The sequence below is a fragment of the Aricia agestis genome, chromosome 5 (assembly GCF_905147365.1).
Source record: "Aricia agestis chromosome 5, ilAriAges1.1, whole genome shotgun sequence".
Taxonomy (NCBI): Eukaryota; Metazoa; Arthropoda; class Insecta; order Lepidoptera; family Lycaenidae; genus Aricia; species Aricia agestis.
The window spans coordinates 2,182,609-2,202,805 of record NC_056410.1 but is presented as its reverse complement, the minus strand read 5'-3'; the positions used below and the strand labels follow the sequence as shown (position 1 = coordinate 2,202,805).

The window sequence follows — 20,197 nt, the reverse complement described above, 5'->3', positions numbered from 1 at the left end:
CTGGTGTATCCTCTTAATACTTTATTAATTTGCTAGATGTTTGTCATAACTTCGTTTAAGCAGAAATTCCTTTATCGTGCGGTATTTTGTTGTTTCGGGCAGTGCAAAATATGTATGTATCAAACATAAAAATCGGTTCAACGGTAATAAAGAGACACTTAGGGCTTGTTTCACCACTTCCTAATAGGTGCCGGATAGGCTAGCCGCAACTTATCTGACAGCTGACACTCCATACTCTATCTGTCAGATATGACGTGGTGCAAAACCTATCCCACACCTATCAGGGAGTGGTGAAACAGGCCCTTAATAATATTATGTTTCTTTACTTTGAGAATTATTAATAGCAGGTTCCAGGTCGCAGTCTACAATCAATAATGTAACAGGTCATTGTTAGGTTTATTGCCGTCATTAATTGTGTCGTTTATTAAATTATGAGGAAAGTCATATAATATAAGTAATAATGTAAATATCAATACCAAATCAACTATCTTTTGTCTCATTTGTTTTTTTTTTTTCGATAATTATTGGTACCTACCAAGCTATATGGTACTAATAAAGTTGAATTTTGAAACTTTACTACTGCAGAGCACTTAGTAAATTAATATTTACCTACGGTTTCGATGTAAAGACTGCCTATTTTATGTACGTAGAGTAATTTTTTACTAATTACTATATTACAAGTTTTATAGAACAACTTTACAACAAAAAATTAATTAATTTTACCGCCACACCAACTTCATCATTATAACAATATTTTTATATATTTAAAAATAAAAGTGTTATATTTTCGGTTAATTTTATTACTTATACCTAGATATCATAATATCATTTTAATAACAAATTTTGGGTAGGTTTCTCACAAGAATATTTCCATTAAAATTATAAAAATAATATAAAATATAATGATGAAATAAAATACATTTTAAAAGTGACCTCTAAAATTGGAAGGTCTTACAGTAGGTATTCTCATTTTCCGGAAACTTCGCTGTCTGAAATTCGTTTAGGCCCCGTCCACTCTGCGAATTTTCACAGCGCGACATTTGCAGACTTCGGCACGGTGTTTGTGTGCGTGCGACTAGACGTCGCGTCTGCGTGTAGACTAGCTATTGCTATGCAACTTTATACCAGTCCCCGAGTGCCTCACGTTTTTTTTTTGTACTATCAGAGAAGTTGATTCCCAGGCAGATGGGGGACCTACGTAGTTTGGTCGCGTAAAGTCAAACCCAGCCGACTGATCACAATTAAGAGGATACACCAGGGGCGAGAAAAATTGAAAATAGGTATTTGAAAATGTATTGCTGTCTCACCAATCTCAAGTCTCCCACCGCAGAGCGCGATAAAGACAACACGACAAAAGTTCTAATAAAAGAACAGAAAATCTTCGATTCGTTGTCCGCTGATTCCTTCTCCAAAACTTAACCGATTTAAGTACTTTTTTCATTAAGAATTAAAGCAAGGCTTGAGCTGTGTTCCTATGTTTTATTTTTTTTTTGTTTATTTTAGCCAGTTTTGTTTTCTGGGTGTTTGAACACAGAGGGAAATCTGGCCATTTTTTTGGGTTTTTGGACGTCCTTATCTTTTTTATTAATAAAATTATAAAAAAAAAGAAAACATAGGGACATGCTAATAGTGGCCATAGATATTCAGGAAAAAAATCATAACTCTACCGGCATTATCCAGGGAGGAAACAGGGGAGAGCGTTTGTATGGAAAAACGGCAGTGTGGAATCCCCTTAACATTGAATTGGCATTATCCGACCACATATTATCGTAGGCCCGTCAACTGCCAATGAATCAATTTCTTCGATTGCACTTTGGTACTTTAAGGGCCTTATCACACTGGCGATCAGCGAGCGATTTGAAAGCGACGCGATTGCGCAGCGCTCACGCCACGATGACGTCGCGATTGCGCGGTGTGACCGCAGCTTGCCTTCGGCGTTTTGGACACTCAGCAGCAAGATGGATTCTGACGTCACTCCCTAAACGAGTCTACTATATATAATAATAATCTGTGTAGACGAGTGTACAAAATGGCGTCCACGCCACGCCGCGACGACGCTGCGCTGTCGCGACATGCACGCCGCGCAATCGCGGCGTGTGTGCTGCGCAGTCGCGTCGCTTTCAAATCGCTCGCTAATTGCCAGTGTGATAAGGCACTAAGAGCCTACTGTCAAAACCACGGAGCTAATACTATTTTCGTATGAGCTCCGTGGTCAAAACGCTAGCCCCGCCTATACACAACGCGACGCCATCCCCTCCTACAATGATTCCATGAATCGTGCTCCCGGGCAAATATGTGCTTTACACTGCAGCTAATAGTGAACAATATCGCGTAACAACGGTTCCCGCATTATAGCACGAAAGTAAAGGTCGTAAGTCCTAAATATGTTTTTGATGATTACTAATATTACACTACAATACTAATATTTCCTTTAGCTATTATTTTATAAAGTGTGTGATTGTAGTTGTGCAAGTTATTTAATGATAATAACTCAATAAGTGTAACAGACATTTGTTGAAAAGCCCATAAAGATTCATAATTTAGAAAAATAAAACTATCGAGTCAAAATAAGTGAATCGTGTTTTCCGTTAGCTAAATATCAGATAATTATACAATGATTAAATAAATTTCAATTTAATTTGAGTCAATCATCTTCCGGGATCGTAATAATTATTAGAAAACACAGCAAAATTTGACAGCCCCCTCTTAACAGCGACGTGATGTGTATACTGACCTCAGTATGTCGACGAGGCGGTGCACTATGACGGGCTCGAAGTTGCCGTTGTACGCCTTCAGACACCCCTCCTCCACCGTCACGCTCACCTGGAACAACAGTTGCACATTCAACTGGTTGCACGATTACCATAACTACCACAGAATACGGTAGAAAAGACAAATTGACAATTGATTGTTTAAGAAAATCACTTTCTCTATAATTGAGATCTACGAATAACGAGTCCACATTTCCACGTCACGACGTCGTCAACGTGGAACGGTGCGGTAACGTGGCATGGTACGATGTCGTGACGTGAAAAGTTACGTCAACGTAACGTAAAAATGCACGTCACGATGTAGCAACATGCCTTGTAAAATTGCTACATTCTTCACTACTTATCTAGATAATATTATGGTCCGCACAATACTTATTCTACTTCTGCTATTGTTAAAAAGACGGAGAGAGAGATTTAAGAAAAAAATACGTAAAAAGTTGCTACACCCTCCACCGTAACGTGAATTTTCACGTTCACATCACCTAAAGGTGATGGCAGCCCTACATTCAATGTTTCTGAGAAATGCTGTTAACAGTAAAGATCCATCAAGCCATCAAACGGATGGTCTTGACATTTACACCCTTTGGTCTTTAGACTCATAACCACCCGTACCTTCTCCCTGACGTTGGTAGCCCGTATCTCCCGCAGCAGCCACGGCAGCATGGAGTTGGAGAAGCGGCGGTCCATCGCCGTGTAGCCCAGGTACGTCATACCCCTCAGCCTCGTCTTCATCGTGCTCTGGAAATTCAGGTGGTCATTAATCCACATCCAAAAATTTGGTTCTAGGCTGAATAGACAAGTCTTGCTCAGCCTGTAGCAAAATTTGCCTAAGTTGTATTGAAATTTAAAAGAGCAACGACGAATCAATAACTTTATACAAAATGGCATTCCTATGAATTTCTGTGCCATAATATTTTGAAACCGTAGGACGTAGATTATACTTTAAGGTTGGGTTGCACCAGAGGCGTGGTTAAAGTTAAAGTTAAGATTAAAGTTATGGTTATAGTTAAGGCTAAATTTAGCTTTAACTTTAACCTTAGCTTTAACCGGAGTAATTGACAGATGACAGCTGCACTAACAAGGTTATAACTTGTAAATGAACGTGGGCGGGGGCGCTGCTGGTAAAGGAGAACTGTCAAAAAAGGCGTTTTTGTATGATGACAGCGTTAGTTCCCTTGTTCGCCACATGCATTTAAAACCTTGTCGAGCTCTTTGGTTATGGTTAAATATGGCGTGTAGATGGCGTGCAGTTTTAACTTTCACCAAAGATTTGATATTTTGCATTGTAGTTAAAGTTATAGTTAAAACTTAAAGTTACAGTTAAGTATAGTTAAAGTTAGTTGGTGCAACCCAACCTAAGAATGTTTCAAAATATTAATGTGTATAGTGTGCGTACGCGCATTTGAAAGGCGCTGCAGTTATTTGATATTTATAAATATGTCTCTGTCTGTCTGTCTATCAAGCTGTGATCATAATATCGATGTCGTCTGCCAGTGTTGAATCATTATGAAAAATATTTAATAATCTTTTGATAAATATATTTTTTTGCGATTACAGCAGTCAAAAATTCCAAAAGGTCAATTAATTCTAATGTAATTATCAATTAATGCTGGTTGTCTGTGTGTAACAAGAAAAACCTGCTGACAAAGTGAGCCGGAGACGAGTCCAGATTCCGCTGATAACGATAGTGGTCTTGTCACTTGTGCCATTAAACCGTAATATATGAACATCACCATTATCAACAATATAACAAAATTATGAAAATAACAAATACTCCACCCTATACTATCTTAAAATTAAATATTGGTTACGCCTACAACCTACGTATTTGCGAGTTGGTAAAAAGTTTACTACAATGACGTGATCTGTGTCAAAGTAGCAACTAAATTATAACTAAATTATCCTTTACCAACTTTTATATTACGTCACTTAGGTTGGATTGCACCAGTGCAGAGGCGTGGTTAAAGATAAAGTTATGGTTATAGTTACGACTAATTTAACTTTAACCTTATCTTTTACAGAATTTGACAGAAGACGTTGCTGGTCCGACAAGGCTTTGAAGAACGTGGTAAAGGAGAACTGTCAAAAATGGCGTTTTTGTATGATAACAGCGTTAGTTCCTTTTTTCGCCACGTGCATTTAAAGCCTTGTCGAGCTCTATGGATATGGTTAAATATGGCGTCTTAATGGCGTCCATTTTAACTTTAACAAAAGATTTGACACTTAGCATTGTAGTTAAAGTTAAAGTTCCAGTTATAGTTAAAGTAAGTTGGTGCAACCCACCCTTAAGCGTTAGATCTTAGGTCACGAGTCACGGGTGCAATGGAGAACATTGCCCTGTCGTTACCGCTTTAAACTGATTTATTTACCTATTTCAAGGAATTGAAAGCCAAAATGTTCAATGTCTTAGATACGACACAATTTTTTTCTCATAACAATTATAATATTACCTATACCTTTAAATCACTAATGCCAAGATCAGAAAAGAAAAAAATATTTAGATCATATCGGTATTAAGAATTCAAAATATTGTGTTGAATAACCGGTCGGATAATAATATAAACTTAAATTATAAACCAAAAAATAATTATTCTCATCTAAAGATAGACATGAAGAAATAGTAGTCTGCAATGAGCAATCTGTACAGCAAAAATCGGCCAAGTGCAAGTCGGGCAACGCGCAATATATTTAAATAGAAGTCTTTGGCAATATAGGGTTCCGTAGTACTTCGTTTTTTTTTAATTTTTGTATGGTCAATTAATGTACAGTTTATAACAGTGTTTTACATTACTAACAACATCATTTGAACGAAAAGTTCCTTTATACTTCACCTTTATACTTTACCGAATACATTTTTCTTAGAAGTTGATCGAATATTACTCAATAACTTATAAAGTCTTCTTAGCCGTGGTAGTTTTACTTTTAAATTCAGCATATTTTCTACTCCCGTGAATTTTTTCACATTTCCAGAAGCAACCGTTTAGCTGGTAATATTTCACAAACGGATCCCTAAATCGGAAAATGATCTATGAACACTCTGAATAATATTTTTAAAAACCTATCCAATGACGACGACGGATCGACAGACCGAAACTGTAAGGGTTCCTTGTTGACTACGGAACCCTAAAAAGGAGATTTGATATTACGCAGTAGATAACATTTATCTTAACGTCGTCATAAAATGAAGTATGCAGATCTATGTTAATCATGATTTGAGATCTTTATAATTTAAAATCATTTAAATAATTTGAACTAACCTGAATTTGGATACATCATAATAATACATACCTATTATTTCAAAGGAGTTTACCTATCTGTTCGCCATGAGCTTTTCCACAGTGTTTCTATACTTTGGCTAAAGGGGCAGCAGTGGACTGCTGCCCCTTGAACAACGACAATATTTAACAAAATACATATAATATGTATTATGTTCACTAAGAATATAATATTTTGTTAAATAAGCTTACTAAGCATTTTAACTAGTAATTTTTGTCGCAGCTGCTAACTTTATTAAGATTAAGGGGAAAACAATGTTGATATTTTTTAGTAGCCCATGCTGTCCCACTGCTGGGCAAAGGCCTCCCCTAATGTCTTCCAGTTCTCTCGATCCAACGCAGCCGTAGGCCAACCTGGCTTGTATTTTTCTGGCTCATCGCGCCATCTTTTTCGATGCTGGCAACGGCAGCGTCGTCTATCATTTGGTACCCATTCTGTGGTGGTCTTTGCTTAACGGTCAGGATGCATGCGACCAGTATGGCCTGCCCATTGCCCAGTCTTGTGACTTGGTCAATGACCAGGTCTGAGCACCGTAAGTTAGGATGGGCAAAATACACATGTCGACGTTGCGACGTCTGCGTTTCAGGGAGATTGGTAAATCTCCTTTCATCAGCGTCTTCATGGACTAGTAGCTTTTCCAGGAGTTTTCAATTCGTCGATCGACTTCTTTCCCTTGTCTGTTATCAAAAGAGACTAGCTGGCCCAAGTAGATGTATTCGTCGACATAGTGTATTTCTTGCCCGTCTACCTCAACCTTACGCTTTTTGCTGTTGGTCATTAATTTAGTTTTGGACCGATTCATCGCTAATGCCACCTCGAGGCTTGTAGTGCTTAGGTCTTCAAGCTTTGCAATTCTGAGGCTGAAGGTGCGAATAGGATGATGTCATCGGCAAACCGAAGGTTTGTCAGCCTTCTGTCGCCGACCACAATACCTTTTGCCTCCCTTGGTGGCTAATTCTTGAATAAAGTCTTCGACAACATTCGTAAAAAGTTTGGGAGAAATTGGTCCCCTTGCTTAACCCCTTTGAGAATTCGGAATATCGGTCCAGTGTTATTCAATTTTATATTAGCAGAACTATTGCAGTAAATGATTTTTAAAAGAATTAAATAAGTGGTATCTATGTTTTAGTTGTAGAGGGCTTGAAATATGGATGTGTGTTAAATATTATCGAAGGCTTTAGTGTAATCGATAAAAAGAGATTTATTGTATATTCCGAATATTAACAAGGATTTGTTTTATTGTTTGTACATGGTCTGTTGAGGAGAAGCTATAGCGAAATCCGGCTTGCTCTGCTGGCTGGTGTTGGTCTAGTTTGTGGTCTATACGGTTGAGTATTCTTTTTATAAAAGCTTTATATATAAGTGTGAAACTAAACTGATTGGGCTGTAGTTATTTATGTTATTCTTTTCACCTTTTTTGTGTAGGAGTATAATATTGGATTGTAGCTTTTTGGTGGGGAGCTTGCCTGATTTGAGGATTGTGTTAAATGATTAGTTTTATGCGGAAGCCGAGCAGGAGCACCAACTTTAAGGCCTTCAGAGCCAATACCATCCTCTTCAGGACTGTGGCCGTAAGGAAGACTGCTGCTTTTGATATACCTACCTACTGAAGATTATTGCTGTATTTTTATTATAACTTTGTAGCTTTCAAATTATGAGTTTTAAATAAGGCTCTAAATAAGGTAAATTACGACATCTCCGTAGAGTGAGCGCCTTAAGTAAATTATGATAATATTTAGCCAACTGAATTTTTATACTTGCTACAGAAGTAAAACAGAGACCAGAGTACGCACATTTTTGTTATGTTTTTATTTATTTTACCATTCTTAATTAGTATGTTTGTTAGCCTTTTGTAAGTTACAATGTTTGTAAAGCTTTGTAATGTATGAATTACTAGATGTCCCGCGCGGCTTCGCCCGCGTAAATTAGGAATTTTACAGAAACCGTATATTTTCCCATAAAAAATATTTCCCTCGTTTTTCCCACATTTTCCTGAGTTTCTTCGGTCGTATTAATCTTAGCGTGATAATATAATATAGCCTATAGTCTTACTCGATAAATGATCTATCTAACACTGAGATAAGTTTTTAAATCGGACCTGTAGTTCCTGTGATTGACGCGTTCAAGCAAACATACTCTTCAGGTTTATAATATTAGGTAGGTATAGATATTTTTTATTATCGCTTGACAAACTCGAGTCTCGATCTAAAAGACTATGAAATGGTATAATATGGTAGTGATGATGATGATGATGATGAATGTAATTTGCATAGTACTAGCATATGCTTTCTGTTCTTAAAACAACGCCGAAACTCCCAAACTTGTATCTATAAAGAATCAGGAGTTCTCTCAGCTCCTTCCGAATCACGATATACCAGGTATATCTCGGTGCAAATCTTACTTGTTGGTAGCATATGCTTAGAATACTTCTCACGAAACCGAAGTCACCACATGTTTCCCTATAAGTTTTGAGGAGTTCCCTCGATTACTTATGGATCCTTCATCAGATCACTACTTTTGTAAATATAATACCAAATTGGGATGATACCCTATATACCAAAAGAAAAATTTTGAAAATCGGTTAACAAAACGGCGGAGTAATCGTTGAACATAAGAAAACGAACATAACACCTCCCCCATTTTGAAAGTCGGTTAAAATTGTAGCCTATGTGTTATTCTGATGTATAAGCTATATTATTGTAAAGTTTCATTAAAATCCGTTCAGTAGTTTTTGCGTGAAAGAGTAACAAACATCCATACATCCACACTGGATGTGTGGATGTATGGATGCACATCCATACATCCATACATCCAAACAAACTTTCGCCTTTATAATATTAGTAGGATAGTAGGAAGTAGGATTCTAGTCAGTAGTCACTAGTCAAGGAGTCAATCTTAAATCGACGATTTTATCTTCTTTATTGGCGGGCTAGGGTTTGACTAGCGCGACGATAGAAACAAGAATGAACGAAATTCGTTCAAAGAGTGAACCAATAATTTTATAATGCTTAGAACTTTTATTTTTTTTCTTTACCATGTTTTTGCCAGACGTCCTGTTGCACATTCAAGGCCAGCTCCATGTTTGTATGTGTTCCGTATACATATACGAATATGGTAATATTTGGTATCACAGTTCATACCCACAACGTAATTATTCGTAGTTATTATCCAAAACCTGCTTTGGTGTGATGTTTAGAGCTTTATTTTATTCTGGCCAACATTTAACAGACTTTATCTTTTACACTTTGTAATTTAGAGATTAGTATTAATAAAATGTATTATTATATTCTCGCCTTGACTTGACTTGACGAATGTTTTCATTTAAGTCTCCGTAATGCTAAGTACTCACATGCGGTTTTGCTCGATAGTTTTACTCCAAATCGAGTAATAATTACTGTGTGGACCGCAAAACTGACAGCTCGAAGGCTCGCATCGAGCCGCTCGAAGGATTGATGGAACCGGATCGAGCCGGATTGATGGTATGAAATATATTGATTTAGAAAAAAACTATCGAGCTATGCTGAATGTGTGGACGTAAGCCCGAGCCGCGGGTTCGCTCAACGTTATTGCTCGATCGAGCAAAACCGTATGTGAGTACTTAGCATAACAGTGACTTCCTCAGTTATATGTTAGTTCTGTCTATTCTGGTTTAATTCAGACTAAGAGTTTTTCTTTTATCGCTTCAGAAGTCAAAACTTTATTATTCCTCATTTACATTTAATAGATAAAAATTTCTAGCTCCCTGTGCCCTTTACCAAAGGGAAAAACCTAGGGGCCTTCGGTTTTCCCACTGGTCAAGACGGTCAGCCTAATTCGTGCCGAAGCTTATCACGTAATTTTACAATGATGACTATTACATAAGATTTTTGTTTGATGCGATCATCAAAATAGTAAAATCGTATACTTTTCGTTTGTCTATCTAATTAGATACGTGTGAAATATTTTCAACAACAAAACATGTTTAAAGTCGAAATTTTAATGACCGTAAGTTAAGTCACGTTGTCTGATTGTTCCTCAATCCTCGTACATCCTTAAAAACCTATTTTAAAATCATTAATAGATATTATGTTGATAAGAATTGGTCGACCCAAAGATTTCTGTGGCTCTGTTTTTCTACCAAACAAAAAACCTCTGATTTTCGTATACTAATATATGTATCTATTTTTGTTTTTGTTTGGTCCCAAAGTCCGATACGGCTAGACCGATTTTGACAATGAGTTTCTAATAGTAACATAGAATATCATTGGATTTTGATTGAATTGGAATTTGTGTTGGCATCATCAACATCTATTTTTTATCTACTTCCAAAAAGGTCATAAGTAATATTATGTTCGGCTGTTCATATTTTTTTCACACCTAAATAACAAAACAACATAAAAAAAAGGTTTGCTGAGTCGACTAGAATTCTAAATAAGTATTATTTAGGTATTATTTAAAAAAAAAAGGAAAATCTTAGAAAATGTCATGAAAATGATCTCTGGCAATGACAACGGCGTTATCAATTGATATGAAAACTCAGTCTAATAATAATTTGGGTAAACAGAGTTATAAATAAACAAAGGGTTTTCTCCTTTACTTACATAGATAAAAGCGGCCCAATACAAATCTGAGGCTCCGCAGAAATCAATAACATGCAAAAACACAGGAGCTCGAGAAAGCGCAACAAATACGGCGTATCTCTCACATTTTTATCACAGTTTTCATTCAGGAACGTTCGAAGTTAAGTTGTTTTCGTTTGTGCGAGAAAATGTTAACCGAAACAAGTGACAATCGAGCGGTCCACACGGAAGAACTGGAGATTTGGAGAACGATAACTTAGAACTAGAATCTTAAAGGTACATAAACAAATCGAGTTTTATATTTTTCTCTGTTTTTCACTTGGAAAATTGTCTTGTGTCTCTTTCGCACGGTCAAAGTTAAATGCCGTTGCCTTTTATAGCGCCATCTAATAGGAATGCCGAGAACTCTATGGTGAAGCTAGTGTATGAAAAAGTTCAAAACAGTTTTAATAGATGGCGCTGCAATGTAAAATTGTTTTTTTTTTATTTAATTTTTTTTAGAGTAATAAAATTTAAAATTATATTATGCCCTAAATATTATCTTAAAGCATTTTAAAAGTAATTAATTAATGTATCATCTGAACATGCCAATGATTTGCAATTATTACTCCGTCTAATCTCTATTTCCGTCAAGTCAAACTAGTAAGTACCTACCTAATGCAATAAGTAATAGCTATCAATTAAAATTGTAACGTTATTTTTATTTTACTCACGTACGTTAATACACTTATCAGCATATTTTGATTCCAGCGATAAAGATGTGCAAGATGAATCGAAGTTAATTTTATTTCAACTTCGAGATACGTTCAGTATTTTGTCAGGTACTTTAATTTTATGATTAATTCCGTTTAATTATTATATTCTTACATTTTTACCGAATACATCGTCATAAACGTTTTCTAAATCACTGATACATTTCAATAGTAATCGGCTTAGTGGGTAAATTCAATTAATAGCTCACCTTTTCAGCCATATTAGTTTTGTAGCCACCAAACATTCGTGAAATGTGGGTACGCGGAGAAATCATTTTGAGTTCTTGTGTTCTCTTTGATTTTAATATGTGTTGTGTTTTAGTGGACGAAATTAAAAATATGCGAGCCTGAGGTAAGAAATTATAATATTAATTTCTCTCTTCGTGTCTGTAGTTTTCCTATTAACTATGTTGCTTAGATTACAGTTTACGTTAACTTTTGTAAATGCTAGATTTCCAGATTGTACCTAATACTAGATATAATATCTGCCTTTGCATGTCCTTTTACAGCACTTTTGCTTTCCTGAGCCTTTAGATTTTGTAATTTTTAAACCAGTAACATTGAACTTGTAACGGTGCTCAGTGCTCACTAATTGCCATAATATTATGTAACCCGTTAAAAAGGATGTTTAGAGGTGACTTCGTAATGCCAAACCTCTAATAGCCCATTTAGATTCACGTACGAGTCGCGAGGCGAGGGACGAGGCGAGGGGTGAGGTGCGAGTGTGAACAGACGCTCGTGGCTCGCCTCGTCCCTCGTCTCGTCCCTCGCGGTGCTCGCGTCCGGAGCGGTTTTTGGGGCACGAGTCAAAAGACCTCGCGTCGCACGCGAGTGGGTGTTTACATTCGCCCTCCCGCTACATTCTGCTTCTACATCGTGCCGCGCAGGTTGTGTTTAGTTTTAAATACGCAAAAACAAAAATGCATCGTATTATAATAATAATAATATCTATGGACGCATCACACCACGTCAGTCTGGCCCCGTGCTAAGTACCTGAAGGACTTGTGTTACGGGTACCTGACAACAGAAATATATTTAATACTTTTATACTATACATATATTTTTATTATATGATACACATATTTTATACACAACCATGACCTAGGAACTTTGAAAACTTTTTGTTCCGTCGGCGGGATTCGAACCCGCGACCCCCGGCTTGAGCTATCGACAGCCCACCCACTGAGCCATGACAGAGGTCGTCAAATAATGGATTGGTCGCAAGTCGAAACATTTAAGTTCAAAAAGAACGATTTGGGACCCTAAACATAAATGCCACAAGAACAGCCAAAAAGTTAGCTTCCTTTTATTTAAATTAGTGACGTAGCAGTATAGGCCCAGTACGCACAAACTTATTGCTGCTAAAACTTCGACGTTCTTCATTGTTGCTAGCTCAAAGACGACTGAACTCGGCACGCGAGTGTAAACAGGCAACTTACTAACGATCAACTCGAGCCTCGCACGAGGGACGAGGCGAGCCACGATGCGAGCCACGAGGCGAGGGACGAATCGCGAGTGTAAAGGCCGTATTAAACCTACACAATATTGGTCTTCGTATTTAAAATAAATTTAAATTGATATTTTGTATGTAACAGTAAAATTATTGCAAACTACGATCACAGGTCCACTTGCACAGATCCGGGTTAAAATGATTTAAATTTTGTCGCTCTCGTTGAATATGAAGAACTAGAGAGACGGTCACGCGGTCTTCTTGTCCATCAAACCTTAGGTAATTTATGTCAGTCCTGTGCGAAAATTCTGTTAAAGCCGTGGAAAGAGATGTTGATAAACGTTTACCGTGAGCCTGTGATTAGTGTAGTTAAGCTTAACACATCCATACTTCCATACTGTTGAAATGGTGCAATCAATTATTGAGTTAACCAGAGATCAGACAGTTGGTTTGACACTTGTTATAGTTAAGTAAACAAAGTTGGTGAAACTCACTCTAAGAAGTAACAAATCACTTTTCAGACAACTTACGACCAAACCATAGAAGATACGAGAATGGCGGGCAAGGATCACTCCTCCTCCACGGGAGATTCCAGCGCGGAAGAGAAGAAGAGGAAGAGGTTGTTCAAGAGGAACGGTCTCCTCACCATCAGCGGCACCAGCTGTGATGCCGATGTGTCCGCCTGTGAGGATCGGTGAGTGGAATTTCATTTAAGTCTCCATATACACAAGCCTGTAAGAAAACTAATTGATACTTACCCATCAATCCCTAAGCGGCAGCCAGCTGCCGCATAGCAATGAAAAATCTATTGTGTCTGCCATTCCCACGATGGAGATGATACTAAGGACCCTGAGCCATGTAAGGCCATGTTCCTTTGAAGGCCAACTGTTAAAAAGCCGTAGTTATCGTCATGGTAAGACATATTCTTTCTACTACACACTTAGATCCATCAAACTTAAGGCCACAAACGCGGCGGCGAGTCGATCGCGCCGAAATAGGGATGATGACAAGGTCAAAGATTAGCGAATTTTGTTAATAAAATAAAGAAATCACGGTAAAAAATAAGTGTTCCCAAAATTTCAGCTTGATAGCATTTGTATTTTTTTTTGTTATGCGCCTTCAAAGTTGGATATTCAAGTCGAATTTTTTTTATTCTTAATATTTGTATACAATTCGATAGCTTATGCAATTAGAAGCAACTTTTGTTTAGAAACCACTTTCATAAACGCAATATTTAATATACCTGTCGAACAAAGTTGTCTCCCGATGCGTACAAACTATGAAAGACTGACGTCATACTTTCGTACCACTTTGTGTGGAGCGTTTCGGGCAGGTCTTTTTTATGAGATATTTGAATTGTCATATCTTGGATAATTTTTAAGCTATCAGAGTCATTCTTTCAACTATGTTTCTATTTTTTAAGTGTCTTTCAATTACCGATAAGAAAAATTTCGCACCCTGAATAACTTTATTTTTTAATTACATAACCTATATTATCTATCTCACATTTTATCACAGGGTATTGTTGTATGTTGTAGTACTAATAAAAGGAAATTTTCTTATGCCTCGATTTAAGTTAAAATATTGGTAATGTTCCTAGGAAGGCCGGTGGTTCCTTATAAGGCCCATCCAAAGATTTGATAATTGGCCTTGCTAGGGAACATGAACTTTACAAGGAACATCCAAAAATAATTAACATATTATAAACAGTTATTTTTAGTTATAAATGCGTACCGTAAGAATTAAAATAATGTTGTTTTTATAACATCTTTACTACTTATACACGCATATTGAAGATTTTGGCCTTATTAAAAACGGGCCCATAAGAAGGTCATAACTTATCTACCACATGCATGCGCAAGCCACATTCTTGCCGAGATCGTCGGCGTATAAACAATGTTTCTCCATGAAGAACTATTTCTTCTGCTTTAATTTTTCCAGTTTGCTAGTGACAAAATTGATAATGCATAAATATATTTTTTTTCATATGCATATTTTTTTTTATTCCTGTCAGAATAATCTTTCGATTTGATCTTCCACTGAGCGAGCAGAGATTTTTGTAATTCAATGAATTCAGTTGCAAACTGACGTTTATACGTGCGTAAATCTGCCATTTTATGGCAGCGTGCGCGCATTTTAACAACATATTTTGACTGACAAAGAGCGGCTTGAACACTCAACTTCCAACCACACGCGCAGACAAGCAAGCTTAAAAAACAACAAGACAAACTTTGGGGCTTGCGCGTACTACAGTTTTACCAACTACACGCACAACGTTCAGTGTTCAAGCCGGCATGCGCAAGCAAATCTGTAGTCAAGCATGCACGTGTGGTAGGCGCCTAAATTAATTCAACTTAACCATTGTGGACGTGTTTTATTCCTCTGCACCTTCCAAATCAAAAGCAAGCTTAGCATCTCGCAACCCTCATGTCCGTCCGTCCGACGCATCGGACTCGGATATTAAGTATGAGGATGTCATCACCACAACAGTTAGCATACACCAGATAAACTCGCGCGTCTTCAGTGACTGTTCATTAACAAATGAAGTTTGACAATTCGCGCCGTAGTTGCGCAGGTGTGCACTGCCAGTTTCGCTTTGCCGACGCTCCCGTCTCGCGTACCGTCACCGTCACTGACGCGCAGGTTTGTTCTAAGCTTTATAGAGGTCAGTGAGAAAAGATCATGACGCTCGGGTGCTTATGCCTATATATAGGTCTACGAATAATAAAAAATATTTATTATTCGTAGATATAGGTATATGCTTTTTTTTACTTTTGCACGATTCGGGCGTAGTAATCCTAATCCAGATATTTATTATACTTAAGTAGTATAAACTGGGGGATTATAAATACAAAAGTTATAATAGAAAGTATTATGTACCTAAAACATGTATTCCTGATCATTTTAAAGGTTGTTTGGTGAATGAGCCATAGTCAGCTATTGGTCTAACACCCATTATAAATGTATCGTACGTTAAAAAAAGCCTAAGAGCTTAAAATGCAATTTTAAAGGTCAAAGAGGACGTAAGATACCGGCTCAGTCCGGTTCGCGATTGCAAAAAACCGGTATAGGGTTGCCGACTTTTACCAAAATTATTGTATAAGTATTTAAATATTATGTTTTCTTTTTTTCAATTCAAAATGAGACATCGTATTGTGAGTTATTTTATTAATGATGCAGTTCTCAATAACTTTCGAGATCTCAGCATTTGTTATACCTAAGTTCTTAGCAATGCAACCTGGAGCTTTAATTTTTTTTCACAGGTACTATTTATCATGTCGTGGTGGGCCTTATTTCCATAATATTTATTATTTATTTCAATTATTATCATTATACCTATACCGATACTGGTGCGGGCACTGTGAACCTAGCTATAGTTCAAATATTTTAAGGGGACACCAGCGGTCATTGACCTTTTTAGTCTAGGAGCTACATTATGAAAAAATGCTCGTACTTTATTCTGTGAACTTAAGAAAAAAATTGAACTCTTATAAAGACACAGACAATTATAGATTCATTGGAAAACCTCTTGGTAACTCTCAGAAATCAGAATGATAAATCTTCAACTATTTCGAAGTACTTCATACTCAGTTTACATCGAGTATTCAATATCATACGATACGATACGCTCGACTAGAAACATCTGTCACTCAATCGCGGTTTGTATAGAGAACGATGAAATATGTCAAGTTTTTTGACAGGAGGTCAATGACCGCTACGGACAGAATTCAGCGATTTAAGAATAGCTTGAACATTGAGGTTTGGATATAAAAACCGATTTACATTAGTCACTACAAGACTACATTATTATTAAATCAATTTTTTTATCATGATTTTAATTTTTAAACTTAACAAACAAGTTTAACTATCTGACAACCCTATTTATTCTAAAAATAGGTCCTATAAAACATACAGACAGAATCGAATCTCAAAAGCGGACTCTCACAATGTTTTAATCTCTCTAATGCTCAGAAATTGTAAAAATGCAAAAGGAAAGTCTAATAACCTTTGATGGGATCTTTACCACCCCAAGAGTTGCTGCGAGGAGAGTTTTTTTTATGCAGTGGAATATAATATTACGCGGGACCCCTAAGGCTGTCAAAGGGTCGAGGAACTAAGGGGTATATATTTGTCTTTTTGTATGTATTGCGGCTAGTGACTTGTTATCTAAAGGTTTGTTGATGGCTTTTAGGTTTGTTGCCAGACAGGGCATTGCAGTGACTTGTATAGTGATAATGGGACATCGTTAAAAAACATACCGGGTTGGACAAGATTACGCGGATGGTAACAGTAAAATGTAAGGATACGCGTTTAAAGCGATCGGTTTCAAAAATTTGTGTATTACCTACTGTTGAATAATATTAATTATTTCTTTGAAATATTATAATAAATTTTGTTCTCACTATATAAACCTATATTATATGATAACTTTGTTTTTGGTTGTACTATGTCTAATTGTGAGCCTAATTGTTTTTTTTTTGTAATTTCAATATGTTTAAACTTTAAAGTTAATTTTATTTACTGTTGTGCTACTGTTATAAGTGTTGTTAATGTATATGTTGTGAAACTTATAATAATATGATACTTTTTTTCCAAACTATCACTCGTATAATAAGAAGTAAGCGACCATATTTTGATTGAGATACAGTCCACTTAATTACTATATTTTAATATTTATGTCATCATTTTCACCTGTGGGAATTGTTATGTTAAGTTTATTGTTACGAGTATATTATCTTTACTCTTTAGTTGCTATTTATCTTAGAATGCTATCCTTTTCTTATATTATTATAGTTAAAGACTGTCGTCTTTGGGGGGAGGGGGGGGGGGGGGGGTTCTGGCTGGTAAGGTTTAAAAATCTAGTTGCATCAAGACGTGGTTTTTATCTTCAGTATTTTTTATATTAGTTTCCAGTTAAACAGGGACCATCCATAAAGTACGTTACAACTCACAATATTTTCATGTTTTTTAGTTTGTTGTATGGGAGCCCCCTTAAATATTAACTTAATTTGGTTTTTAGTATTTGTTGTTATAGCGGCACCAAAAATACATAATCTGTGAAAATTTCAGAAGCTTAGCTATAGCGGTTATTGAGTTACAGCCTGGAGACAGACAGACGGACAGACATCGAAGTCTCAGTAATAGGGTCCCGTTTTTACCCTTTGGGTACGGAACCCTAAAAAATTGAGAAAACCCCTAATGATCACGTGACGCCCACATAAGCATTATATTATATTCGCCGGCTTTGTTCAAGGCCGGAGCACTTTTTGAGTAGAATATATTATTACCTAGTCCACTCCTTGTGTGATGTGTCTATACTTAAGTTGGATTAATGTAAAGTCTTTTCCGCTTGGATTTAGAGCAGCGAGTCTAGGTATTAATCACAGCTGATAAGAGGTGTTTACAAATACAAGTTGTTGCTTCAGTTTCCCGCGTGTCTGTCCGCCGCGTACACGACTTTTTGGCGGCCATATTTATTTACGTTTGAATTTCGAATTCAGTTTTGTGTTGACATTCAGTTTTTTTTTTCAAAATCAGGCTACGAAAATTCAGTGATTTTTATAATCTGGTGATGTTTCTTTTTAATTTTTCTACTTTAATTTAACTGAAAAAGTGGATATAATTTTGCCGACTGAAAATATAAAATTTCATGCATGCATAATTACCTTCACCTAATGTACAGTTAACATCGTAAAAATAATTACCATAATAAAATATTTTGTACCTCGTCTAAGAATATTTAATGAATATAATATACTTTTATTTATATTTCAATTATCTTTAGTAGTCAAATACCAACAAACAAGTCATAAAACTTAAAAACAATTTTTATAATTTTGATTGAAATTAAAAAAGATGTGTTAAATTTTTTGACAATATTATTGTCCCTTGGTTGGGACTAATTTATCTCTTGGTTTTGGCCCAAACCCAAAGACACTGCTTATTTTTGTTTATTATGCCACAAATACCTATTTTATCCATAAAATAAGTAGGGATTTTTCGCAGTGTACTGGCTATGTCAAAATTAATGACGTTTTTCGCGTTGAAATCTTTTATATGGTTAGATCCACTCGAGGCCTCGAATGTTATGTAATTATAGAAACGGTATAACAAAGCTGAAAACCGTGCATTTTTTCCGGGATAAAAAGTATCCTATGTCCTTTCCCGGGACTCAAAGTATCCCCATGCTAGATTTCAGCAAAATCGGATCAGCGGTTTGGACGTGAAGAGGTAACAGACAGACAGACACACTTTCGCATTTTTATTAGTATGGATTATGATTTATACATTAGCTTTTTTCCCCCGAAATAGTATGCCCGGTTTATTTCGATTCCCTTGTTGTAATTTAAAAAATATTTCGTTTCGTAAAAAATATTTCGTCACCTTAAATATCAATTTAGGTGACGCCGCGTTAAGGGCGCGTATTATATCAAATTGCTTTACATGATCGTCTGTAATATCAATATTAATGAAAAACTGAATGTTAAATTAAGATGCAGCAAACTTCAGGACTAACACTAGTGACTATGTTACTCAAAAACACGATAGCATACAATTTTCTCGATAGAAAAAAATTGCGAAGTTGCTTCCAAATCACCTATTATTAACACGTTAAACTGCTAGTATTCGAGTAATCTATTAAAATTAACCTTGAAACTTTTTAGTATAATCACATCATAGATAAGGCAGGGATTATGTTACATATTTTTTTAATAATTTAATAGATATCCTTTAAAAAAAAGAATAAGTACCTATAACTGCCCGCTAACTTGGCGATGATTCCGCGTCGTCCTTTTTCACCTGGCATATAAAAGACGGGCATGAGTGTGAAGAGAGAAGGTTTTTTGGGTTGGTCGCCCCCTTAAAGTAAAAAATCGTGTTGGATACGTTTTAGATTGCTTGTTTTCTATGAGAGGCCGGCCCGGCCTCTCATAAAAAACAAGCAATGGAACAGAAAAAAAAGGAAAGGCTATAAGCGATAAAATGGTTTTTGACGCGTGATTTAAAAACCATAAATATATTTTCATATAAGCTATGGGCAAATTAAAGTGTATGCTTGAACTGTGAAGCTTAAAATATCACTCTCCTCTGTTGGAAGTATAGGAAACACTTTTTTTACATTGGTCTTTTTGATTGATTATTCTGTGTTATAAAAGTTGACCAATCGTGTTATGCTATGGGTAATATGAATACTGAAAATGAACTTTAATTTCTTAGCTTTAGTCATTGCTGAGAAAAATCGATATCGCTACAGCCAAATTATCAAGGCGTCGCCTTAATCCAGACTGGTCAATTTCTACTTGTTCCGTTACCGGGCTGTAGCACAGTATAAAAGTATCTGCTCACATCGTGGTCTCATTATAGTGGTTTAGAGCGTGGCTCTTGACT

At 36.3% G+C, this 20,197-nt stretch overlaps 2 protein-coding genes across 3 annotated transcripts in view; one reads left to right on the top strand and one right to left on the bottom strand.

Annotated features, from left to right (window-relative positions):
- Nucleotides 1-10,850, bottom strand: part of LOC121727328 (TBC1 domain family member 4) — a 55,268-nt gene extending 44,418 nt beyond the window's left edge. Inside the window, exons 1-3 of the mRNA XM_042115094.1 lie at nucleotides 10,628-10,850; nucleotides 3,384-3,509; nucleotides 2,735-2,823 (exon numbers count right to left, since the gene is read on the bottom strand). Coding sequence (XP_041971028.1) covers nucleotides 2,735-2,823; nucleotides 3,384-3,503 — 209 coding nt within the window. The 5' untranslated portion in view covers nucleotides 3,504-3,509; nucleotides 10,628-10,850. The remainder of the gene's footprint in view (nucleotides 1-2,734; nucleotides 2,824-3,383; nucleotides 3,510-10,627) is intronic.
- A 554-nt stretch (nucleotides 10,851-11,404) lies between these two features.
- Nucleotides 11,405-20,197, top strand: part of LOC121727331 (P protein-like) — a 43,114-nt gene continuing 34,321 nt past the window's right edge. Inside the window, exons 1-3 of one of the 2 annotated variants that reach the window (XM_042115106.1) lie at nucleotides 11,405-11,427; nucleotides 11,681-11,710; nucleotides 13,330-13,502. In XM_042115106.1, the coding sequence (XP_041971040.1) occupies nucleotides 13,363-13,502 (140 nt within the window). In that variant the 5' untranslated portion in view covers nucleotides 11,405-11,427; nucleotides 11,681-11,710; nucleotides 13,330-13,362. Of the gene's footprint in view, nucleotides 11,428-11,680; nucleotides 11,711-13,329; nucleotides 13,503-18,249; nucleotides 18,378-20,197 lie in introns of those variants that run through there. The other variant, XM_042115105.1, reaches the window with a different exon arrangement.